Raw genomic sequence first — 10,828 nt, 5'->3', positions numbered from 1 at the left:
GATTTTGCAATCATATTTAATCCTGTTCCAATCCTCACCGTCTTCCCTGATTGCTGTGGCTCCAGGAGTTCTTCAATAAGCTCTTCCACAGGCTCTCCATGTTGGAGTTTCTCTTCATCTCGAGTGTCGAGACTCTCTATATTCATGGTGATATTAGCTCCTTTGAGTGAGGTAACATAGCATTCCCTTGCTGCTTTCTGATCTCCTCTGACACAGGCCACTCCTTCTGAAGCTGGGAATTTTAACATCAAATGGTAAGTGGAGATTATTGCCCCAATCTTGTTCAAAGTAGTTCTTCCTAAAATTGCATTATATGCTGAGGGACAGTCGACTACTATGAAGTCAATCATACGTGTAATCTGATTTTTCTCCTCTCCCATAGTAATTGGTAGTGCTATCTGACCAGCTGGATAAACAGGTGTACCTGCAAATCCAACCAGTGGTGACACCATAGGCCTTAGCCTTTCTCGTCCTACCTTTAGCTAGTCATATGCATAAAGGTAGAGTATATCAGCTAAGCTTCCGCTATCGATCAATACTCTTCGTGTAAGGTAATTTGCTATGACAATGGTTATGACTAAAGGATCATCATGGGGAGTCTGAATCCCTTTGAGGTCTTCTTCTGAGAAAATGATGTGTATCTCCTCTTTTTTCTGGATTTTGTTTGGCCGGTCAATCGTGTTGATCTCCAAATATTCCTCTGTTCGCAATTTTCTCAGATGGGCCTTTCTTGCATGGCTGGACTCTCCACCTCCGGCAAATCCTCCATGAATGACATTGATCTCCCCAATGGGTCTGGAGCGAGATGGAGCTTCATCTGCTCGCCCTTTGTTTACATCTTCCTTTCTGGGTTGCTTCTGGTGTTTCTTTGTTACAAAACGCTGAAGTCTCCCTCTTTGAATTAAATCCTCAATCTGCTGTTTCAAGTCGATGCAATCATCTGTATTATGTCCGTGGTCCCTGTGGAACCTGCAGTATTTATCCTTAGCTCTCCGACTAGGATCAGACCTCAACTTTCCTGGCCACTTGAGGTCTGGATCGTCTTGTAGATTGCTAAGGATCTGCTCTGCCGTAGCTATGAGTGGGGTAAACTGTTTGTATTTTCCTTGGGGAGGTCCTCCGGTTGTCCCTCTTTTGGGGGATAACCTTGAGTCCACCTTTTTATTTCTAGGTTCTCCCCCTGATTTGCGGACAGCTTCTCGCCTTCTTTTGTCTGTTAGGGAGAATTCGCCAATCTGTGACGGCCCTGCTTGGGGATCAAAACCATCACGTGCACGCCTGGCATAGACAGCCTCTTCTGCGTTCATATGCTTTTGAGCTCTGAGCATGAGCTCTGCCATGGTTTTTGGTGGTTCTTGGGACACAAGATATAGAAATTGCCCTGAATACAATCCAGCAATATAGGCGGTTATGCTCACGTTGTCGTCAGCTTCATCTATTTGGACCACCTCCTTATTAAACCTTGTGGTGTATTCTCTTAATGATTCCCATTTCCCTTGTTTTACTGTCAGGAGATGCGTTGCGGGTTTGCCGTAGCGTTGACCAGCAATGAAGTAACTTACAAAGCTTGTGCTAAGTTCTTTAAAGTTACGTATACTTCCCGGCGGGAGCTTATTGAACCATGCTCGAGCACTTCCTTTGAGGGTAACTGGGAATGCTCGGCACATTACCTCGTCGGGCACTGCTTGTAAGTGCATCAAGGATTTATATGTTTCAAGATGATCCAATGGGCCCGTGGAACCATTGAACGTCTCCAATTGGGGCATCTTAAACTTTCTCGGAAGAGGGCGTCTCATAACTTCAGGTGTGAAGGGTGAATCTGTATTTTGCACCAATTCCTCTACCGTGGCAGGGGTTTACGCTTTAACATGTTTCATTAACCCTTCAATCTGGTTTTGCATCTTGAATATCATCCCTTGCTCTTGAGGCGACTTCTCTAGGGGTGGATTGCCATACTTTCTTTGATTTTGGCTTTCCTTTTCGCTAGATTCGCCTTCCTCCATATCTTCATCGTCATTACGGTGACTATTTTGCAATTTAGGGATACTTGACTCGGAGATTTGTTTCCGTAAATTTGCGTTTTCTAGCCTCGCGGTCTGTAACCCTTGAGTTAAGGTCTTTATTTGTTCTTGCATATGGGCAAATGCTTCTGGGGTGATCTGATTACCTTTCGATAAATTCATCGCAGCGGCCTTAGCCGCCTCTGCTACTTTTGCAGCCTTTTCGGTGGCGGCGGCTGCCTTGGCAGCTTTGGCTGCCTTGGCAACTTCGGCTGCCTTAGCAGCCTTGGCAGCAACAGTAGTTCTTGCCGCAGCAGCGGCTTGTGCAGCGTCGTCGATACCCGTTTGTTCGGGGTTTGAAGCCATTGTTGTTCTACTTGATCGGGTCTCTACCGTGCAAAGCCGTTCACCGTAAGGAAAAATACGATTCCCACAGACGGCGCCAACTGATGAAGCAACTTTGTTGATAGCTCCGATCCGAACCTGTAAAACAAGAAGATAACTTATGTCACCGGTATGGTGGCGTGCCAACCACCCTCCAATGCCTAAGTCAGTAGGAACTTTCTCGTCAATTAATGAAATTTCTCTGTGTTAGAGTTGTGTACGTACCGAATATGGTGTTCTACCGTCGTATTTATAGGCATTTACTCTCGGAGTTTGAGTCCTTGTTGGACTATACTTTGTAGATTTCGGATTTCCTCCTTGTGGAGTGTGGAGTCCTATCTTAGCTAGTAATCCATGTGATTTCTGTTAGGGCTAGGACTCTTATCTTTAATCATGGTTGTGCTTATCTTTGACCCTTTGGGTTCATCCTTCTCTTATCCTTTTGGATTCCTTCTTCCAGTCGTGGCATCTTTATCTAAACAAGTATACCTTTCGTATGATTCCGTAGAGGTTAAGCTTCTCGAGGGAGCTAGGAGTCGAAGCTGGTCCTAGGACTTACCTCCCAGCTTCGACCGTAGGACGGGCCTGGAAGGTTATTGCTTTGTTCCTCGTAGGTCCTTTACAAGAGCTCGGAGAGAAGGGAGCTCGTACTCCCCAGGTCCGTAGGCCTGGTAGTGCTGAGCTCTTTAGGTATATTATACTTATCAGTCTATTTACCTATCTTGGTGTACATGTTTTTTTTAAGTAAATGTACCACGTTTCACAATCTTACCATTTTTTAAACTAAATATTGTTGGTTTTTACTTTTCTTTTTTTTTGAACAGACTAAATATTGTTGTTGATTTCACGCAATATGTACCGAGATTCACGAGCTTGCCATTTTTTAATCAATAAGTCTATTAGACACAGACAAAATCAACACAGATTGCGTACAAATTTTTTTGTGGGGCCCATTATAGGTTTCATACAAACGATCTGAGCCATTCACAAAATATAAAGTATTTTTTCAAAGTCTCCCGCGAAAAAATCAGTTCAATCCAATATTTATAGATGCTCAATCCAATCATTTTCCCTTCTCGTCTTTGAAAAGCTCCAAGCACACTTTTAACTCTACCCTTAATAGTCAATCCTAACCACTTTTTGAACCACCAGTCTCATATTCACAATCGCTATGGAAAAGTCGTTGGAATTTATTTATGTGGCTCATGTCACATCAATCATAATTATATATTTTATAGTATTTATATTTTATAACTAAAGTATGAGTATTAAATTTAAATAAAATATTATCTAAATAATTGATAATTATTCATAAAAAGATTTGGTGACTATTCATGAATAGATATGATGACTATCCATGAATAAATTTAGTGACCAATCATGTGTAAGGTTGTAACTATTTATGAATATGTGCCTTGTTACGTCTTTGATGAAATGAAGTATGAAGAGTTGTGTATATTGAAAAAAGGTCCCGATCTATCTATATAAAGGTCTATAATTATCATCAAATTACAAATGTAAAAATATTTATGTAGATTAGATTGAAAATCCTATCCATTGTTCTCCAAAATCAATTAGTGGGAGTTTGTGTTAGTGAAGCATATTGGTTCAAGTTCAAAACAATTTTCGGATTCCTCAAGACTTTGGGGGTGTTTCCGTAGCAAAAATTTTATAGATTTTTATTTGTGGTTGAGAAGTTGTTAGGTGTTTTCAATAGTGAATAAGTTTTTGTGAAATATCAAGTTGTTTTCGATAGTAAATAAGTTGTTGATGAGTTTGTGAGTAGGGTTACTGTAGCAAAAAAAAAAATTTTTGTTGACATTTTTTTGTTAGTGCAAACGAAATGGTAAAATATTTAGAAATTTTTGTTAGTAAAAACAAAATGATAAACATTAAATTTTTTGTAATTTTTTGCAGTAAAAACACCCCTTTAAACACTATGTAGAAGGTAAATAATTTTTCCGCAGCCTATTTATTTTGATTCTCCCACTGAGATTTTATCAAAAGCAGCACACTAACGTGTGAGAAATCAAGAAATCAAAACCCACCAGATCATATTCAGATGTCTGCACACTGGCTCCGCAACTTCAAATTCTTCCTCTTCTCCCTCCTCCCAATCCTCACCACCTCCACTTCCCAACCAATCACATCAAACCCACACCCACTCTTCCCCTGCGCCCCGCCGCACCACAACTCCTATCCCTTCTGCAACGCCTCCCTCCCCACCCCACTCCGCGCCCAGACCCTACTCTCTCTCCTCACCCTCCCCGAGAAGCTCCTCCAGCTCGGCACCAACGCCTCCGCCGTCCCCCGCCTCGGCATCCCCGCCTACTACTGGTGGTCCGAGGCCCTCCACGGCATCAACGGCAACGGTCCCGGCGTCACCTTCTCCTCCGGCCCGATCCCCTCCGCCACCATCTTCCCGCAGGTCATCGTCACCGCCGCGGCCTTCAACAGGAGCCTATGGAGGTCGGTGGCCGCGGCGATCGCGGTGGAGGGTCGGGCCATGTATAACGTGGGGCAGGCCGGGTTGACTTTTTGGGCGCCGAATATTAATGTGTTTAGGGATCCAAGGTGGGGGAGGGGGCAGGAGACGCCGGGGGAGGACCCGGCGGTGGCGGCGACATATGCGGTGGATTTTGTGGAGGGGTTTCAGGAGGCTGGGGAGCGGAGGAGGGGTGGTGTCGGGGGGAAGAGAGTGTTGATGGGTAGTGGTGGTGGTGGTGGTGGTGGGGATGGGATGATGTTGTCTGCTTGTTGCAAGCATTACACTGCTTATGATTTGGAGAATTGGGGGGGTTTCACTAGGTATAACTTCAATGCTGTGGTGAGTATATGATGTTTCTTTGACTATTTCCTATGGAAAATGATTTTAACGTTCTCTCCTATCCATTGACACTCTCTTTTCTTTCTTTACTCACGTGAAAGTATAAAATTGCCTTTCAAATTAAAAATAATAATAATGAATCAAAGGGATAAGGGTAATATAGTAATTTTATGAGTAAAAAGACAAAAAAAAAAAGTAGTGCCACAATCATTTCACTTTCCTATCCCTATACTACACCTTTATTGGACCTGTTTGTTTAACAAGATAAATAGTAGTACATATAATCCTATAGGATAAGTGATCCCATAGAACTTGAATTAATGATAGCTCATGTTCAAGAAGAAGAAGAAGAAGAAGAGGAGGAGGAGGAGGAGATTAATGATATCACACTCTCCATTTAATTGTATATTGATATTCCGCGGTTTGTGCATGTTTAAGGGTGGGTTCATGCAATATTTTTTGTCTCCACACTAATGCCAAATTACCACTTGGTTACACTAAAATTATCAAAATACTACCATTTAGTTAGAGGAAATTAGTCAATAGCGTGAACTTACCATAATTCAGACTGTGAAAATATTAACCAAACACTGAATATGTAGTCTGCTAGACTCTGCTTGAACACATAGTCAGATTCTGGAGCTCATATTCGGGCAAACAACTGGAGGGAGAGTAGCACTACTGTGCTTTCTACTATCAGCAGATTTCATTTGGATGTCTTCACCTTCCGTTTGTCTCCTACGTAGTGGTAGGTCCTATTATTGCTTTCATACTAGGAGTCCAGTTCTGTAAATACACATGCCAGGTGAAAGAAAGAGGTAGTTTCTGTTTGGAAAGCAAGAAACTTTTTGCTCTACTTCTACCACAATCTTGTACCCAATCATTAGGGGTATGGGCGGAGGAGGATTGGGAATAGACCTAATCTTTGACAATATATGCACAAATTAATGGCTCTCAGAATATCACTGAAACAGTGGCCCCCCTTTAACTCCAAGAAAAGAGGAGCTAAAAGGACGTTTTGTTGCAGAACCATGTTCCCAAATGAAACCCGAAAGGCATCAGAGAAGGCAGGCCTAGAGATCCAAATCAATATTTGTGCTCTACTTCTGCCAAAGAAAAATAAAATGCCAGAATACAAGGTGATAACACAAATTCTAGGAGCACTTTTTTTCTGGGTGAGAAACATCATTTGCCTTCAGTTGTGGTTATTCTATGTTGTTGAACTTTTATTTTGGTTTAATTTCTCTATAACATTGGACAGTGAACTATGCTTGCGATAGGTAGCGACCAGCGATGTAACTTACAAAACCATGATGATAATTTTCATAGTTACCAAGTGTACATTCCAGACTCCAATTTGACATCTAACGTAACACAGGATCACTGTCACTGCAGTAAGTTTCAACATGTTAGGAAAACCCAAAATGTTCATGCAGACTATAAGCCCAAATTTAGCTTAGTGATTTACACAAAGATTAATGGAATGCAGAAACCACTGTAATGTCAATAATTCAATTAGTTTGGAGCTACTATGAGAGATTGGAAATAGGAATCTAACTTGATGTGACCAGATGCTCAAACGGCCAACAAGTGGATCCAATGTATGCTTTGTCGCTGATCAGAACAAAAGAAAGGGTTAAAATGGATGCTTAGTGTCTTAAGGTCCTTCCTTGTGCAGTTGTATTTGAAGCCTATTGATTTCTATATATGTATCTTCAGGTTACGGAGCAGGATATGCAGGATACATATCAGCCACCATTTAGGAGTTGTATACAACAAGGTAAAGCAAGCTGCCTAATGTGTTCATACAATGCGGTGAATGGGGTACCAGCGTGTGCACGAGGAGATCTCTTGAAACAAGCTCGAGACGATTGGGGGTTCAAAGGGTGATATGTTCAGAACCTTGTTATTTATTGAAAATTAAAAAGACAGTACATCAAGTGAGAGTAACGATTAGACTCATATGTGATCCTCTTGATGGCACAATTACAGATATATCACCTCTGACTGTGATGCCGTGGCCACCATATTTGAATATCAAAATTACACGAAAACTCCTGAAGATGCTGTGGCTGTTGCTTTCAAAGCAGGTTTTCTAGTCAGTTAACTCTGTTGCATCTTCAATTGGGCAACTGTAAAACTTACTAAAGACTTGATAGAACTTTTATCCTTTTGTAGGGATGGATATTAACTGTGGATCATATGTGATTCGGCATGTTCAATCTGCAATAAACCAGGGGAAGCTGCAAGAAGAAGACATTGATAGAGCTCTTTTAAATTTGTTGTCAGTTCAAATTCGTCTTGGACTTTTTGATGGAGATCCTATAAAGGGGCAGTTTGGGACGTTAGGACCTCAAGATGTTTGCACTCCGAAGCATAAGAAATTGGCGCTTGAAGCAGCACGGCAGGGCATTGTGCTTCTGAAGAACGATAAGAAGTTTCTGCCTTTGAACAAGCATAGTGTTTCTTCCTTAGCTATTATTGGCCCAATGGCAAACACAACTGCGTTGGGTGGTGGCTACTCAGGTTTGTTTATTTTTTCATGTACAATCTGCACTTTATAGGCTCATCTAAATATCTTCTCTTGCATGTAGTCCTAGTGCGCTTGTGGAAACTATCTCAGACTAATTAGTCTACGATTGGAAGCTTATTACTCAGTCTTCCATCCAAACTGCTAGTGAATTAGTTACTAGGCGGTATCACAAACATGTGTAGTGAAGAAGTGGCGAAATTCCCCCTCCAAACTCTTCAACCTTCAGAGTTCTTTTCGTGTAAGGCTGTGTTTGGAGCTTGTGGAAGAGAAAGTAAGTAGGATAGAAACTTGTGAAAAACCTTGAATTATGAACTTTCTTTTAGCTGAAAGTAGCTTTTTCTTTGTTTCATACTGTAAAGAAAAAGAAAGGAGAATAGAAGCAAAACAACTTTCCCTTGCTTGATTTTAAAGGAAAAATGATTAAGGCAACTTAAACTATGAACAAGAAAGAGTGTAAAAGGAAGATAACTTTCTACTTGTTTGTCCTAGAGTTTATTTTTGGTTCCCCTCAAGCTAGAGGGCAAAAAGGAAAGGAGGGAAAATTATGAGTTCCCTTTCATTTCTCTTGCTTTCGTCAAGTTCCAAACACACTCTATATGGTTTGCTTAAATATGTCATTATTATTAGCTTCTGATTCTCTTTCATTTTATTGGTTCATATTAGAGAACCAATTTGATGCTTTGCTGGTGAAGTTTCTGGTTTCTTGATTTTAGGAGTTCCGTGCAGCCCAAAGAGCATTTTTTATGCATTTTCAGCATATTCAAAGAAAACATCATACGCGGCTGGCTGCCTTGATGGTGTACCTTGCACTTCTAATGCTGGATTTACAGAGGCTGTTTCTATTGCTAAAGAAGCCGATTTTGTCATCATAGTAGCTGGCCTGGATTTGACGCAAGAAGCTGAAGAGCGTGACCGCTACAGTCTCCTCATGCCCGGTTTTCAAACAGCTCTTGTTACCACCCTTGCTGCTGTGACCAAAAAACCGTTGGTTTTAGTTCTCACTGGTGGTGGGCCCATAGACGTCTCATTTGCTAAGGGGGACCCTCGAATCGCGAGTATTCTTTGGATTGGGTACCCTGGAGAGGCTGGTGGAAAGGCGCTTGCAGAGGTCATCTTTGGAGATTACAATCCAGGTTGGTATAAAGTAGTTTTGAATTTGTTAGCAAGAACTAGAAGGTAACTAAGTTACCAACTATGCATGAAAAAGAAATCATCTTACTATCCTTCCCTGATAAAACGGCTAAAACTATTTTGCCAGATTGGCATAGATCCACCATCATAGGCAGTACAGAGGCAAGTTAGCCCTGTCTGGTTGTAGTCAATAAAAAGTACTCCACTTGCTGATAAAGCTTTGTCTTAGATTATTAATTGGAACCTTCCGGGCAGGATTGATTACCACCGGATTATTTTTAGAAGAATTGAGAAATATGGGATTAATGCTGAGGATAAAGGGGATACATGAGACCCCAGGATCATAGCTCCGATTGGAATGTAGCACAGGATTAGTTGTATTATATTTGATGTGGGTGGGATAAAATATGTAATAAAGAGTGGAGAATCATTTTTGACCATTGGATGAAGAGGACAATAATCCCGAAGGTCCAGATTAACTAATATCACCCCTGACCCCAAGATATTGTATAATCCTTGCATGGGATCTTAAGTGATCAAACACTCCCCCATCTATCCAGTGTCATGTATAGTCCCACGCGACAAAGGTAGGACTACATAATCCTGGGAAACATGTAGGACTAGGATCACATGTTTCCTTCTACCATGGATTCTGGAGTATAATCCTGGCATAAAACATGCCCTAAGGCTGTGTCTGGATCATGAATTTGTGGAGGGATTACGCAGAAAGGAAAAGGATTGAAATCGAAGTGAATAATTCTAACTTCATCGCTTGATTATATTCTCAAAAGTTACTCCACCTTTCATTTTTGTCCATAAATCACTCCACATATCAATGTTCCAGACACATCCTTGCACGATCTGGATGGACTTTATTTGACAATGTAACAAGTAAATTTGTTCATCTGTGTAAAATAAAGGTGGTGGTTTTATGTTATAGTACATTATTTTACAATGTCCAGATCACATTGTTAATATTAAAGCCATAAAATTAATGTACTTTCTGTATAAAAAAAAACAGGTGGAAGGCTGCCGGTGACCTGGTATCCCGAGTCGTTCACCAGCGTACCAATGAGCGACATGAACATGCGAGCTAATCCTTCTCGAGGTTACCCAGGAAGAACTTACAGATTCTACACTGGACCTACAATTTATGGATTTGGACAAGGCTTAAGCTACACAAATTACACTTACAACCTCTTGTCAGCTCCAAGCAAACTGAGCTTATTGGGAACTATCAAGGCTATATCCGAAAACAACATGTCACTAGAAAAAGGATATGAAGAGCTCAACTATATTCGAATCGATGACGTGGAGTTCTGCAATTCGTTGATATTCCACGTGCACCTGTCAATTGTCAACAATGGCGACATGGACGGAAGCCACGTCGTGATGTTGTTTTCTAAAGCGCCGAAGCTTTTCAAAGGTGCTCCGGAAAGACAACTGATTGGGTTTGATCGCGTTCACACTGTTTCTTATGGGTCTACCGAAACGAGAATCGCGGTGGATCCTTGTAAACATCTCACCATTGTAAATGAGCTTGGAAAAAGAGTGTTGCCGCTGGGCGATCATACTCTGATGATGTTGGATTTACAGCATATTGTATCTATTGAGAAATAATAAAGGAGATTTAATCCAATTCAAGCAATTGCTTGAATTTTCAATGTAACATTAGTCTTCTAGTCCATGGAAGATTTATAATAATTCGACTACGAAGGTAAATGTTGTTGTAACAGTTGAACCATTTTTTCCCTCTTCCATTCCAAGATGACTAGATAGCTTTGGTTGTTAACTTACTACTCCTTCCGTCTCTTTTTTAGAGTCCATTATTCCATTTTGACCGTTCTTTAATAAGTGTCCATTTTGTGAAGTTAATAAAAGTTGAGGTGGATGTGTGGTAAGATTAGACGAGACAGGATTAGAAATGATGCGGTTCGTGAGATGGTAGGTGTA

General features: G+C 41.1%; 2 protein-coding genes across 2 annotated transcripts; one reads left to right on the top strand and one right to left on the bottom strand.

Annotated features, from left to right (window-relative positions):
- Positions 1–482: 482 nt before the first annotated feature.
- Positions 483–1,766, bottom strand: LOC131302865 (uncharacterized). Its single transcript, XM_058329658.1, has one exon. The coding sequence runs from the start codon at positions 1,764–1,766 to the stop codon at positions 483–485; it is 1,284 nt and encodes a 427-aa protein (XP_058185641.1).
- Positions 1,767–3,187: 1,421 nt separating this feature from the next.
- On the top strand, positions 3,188–10,619 carry LOC131303319 (probable beta-D-xylosidase 6). Its single transcript, XM_058330126.1, has 6 exons — positions 3,188–5,211; positions 6,931–7,097; positions 7,204–7,301; positions 7,390–7,737; positions 8,458–8,877; positions 9,897–10,619. Exons 1-6 carry the CDS (start codon positions 4,447–4,449, stop codon positions 10,493–10,495), a joined length of 2,397 nt encoding a protein of 798 aa, XP_058186109.1. The 5' UTR covers positions 3,188–4,446; the 3' UTR covers positions 10,496–10,619.
- The last annotated feature ends 209 nt before the right edge of the window (positions 10,620–10,828 follow it).

The sequence above is a fragment of the Rhododendron vialii genome, chromosome 10a (assembly GCF_030253575.1).
Source record: "Rhododendron vialii isolate Sample 1 chromosome 10a, ASM3025357v1".
NCBI classification, from domain to species: domain Eukaryota; kingdom Viridiplantae; phylum Streptophyta; class Magnoliopsida; order Ericales; family Ericaceae; genus Rhododendron; species Rhododendron vialii.
This window is presented reverse-complemented; position numbering and strand designations above follow the sequence as displayed.

Bases quoted from the DNA above. Each gene is read 5' to 3' on its own strand.
- LOC131302865 (XM_058329658.1), bottom strand. From the start codon at position 1,766: ATGCCCCAATTGGAGACGTTCAATGGTTCCACGGGCCCATTGGATCAT.
- LOC131303319 (XM_058330126.1), top strand. From the start codon at position 4,447: ATGTCTGCACACTGGCTCCGCAACTTCAAATTCTTCCTCTTCTCCCTC. The intron at 7,302-7,389 runs GTTTTCTAGTCA...ATCCTTTTGTAG, and splicing joins GGCTGTTGCTTTCAAAGCAG to GGATGGATATTAACTGTGGA. The intron at 7,738-8,457 runs GTTTGTTTATTT...TCTTGATTTTAG, and splicing joins GTTGGGTGGTGGCTACTCAG to GAGTTCCGTGCAGCCCAAAG.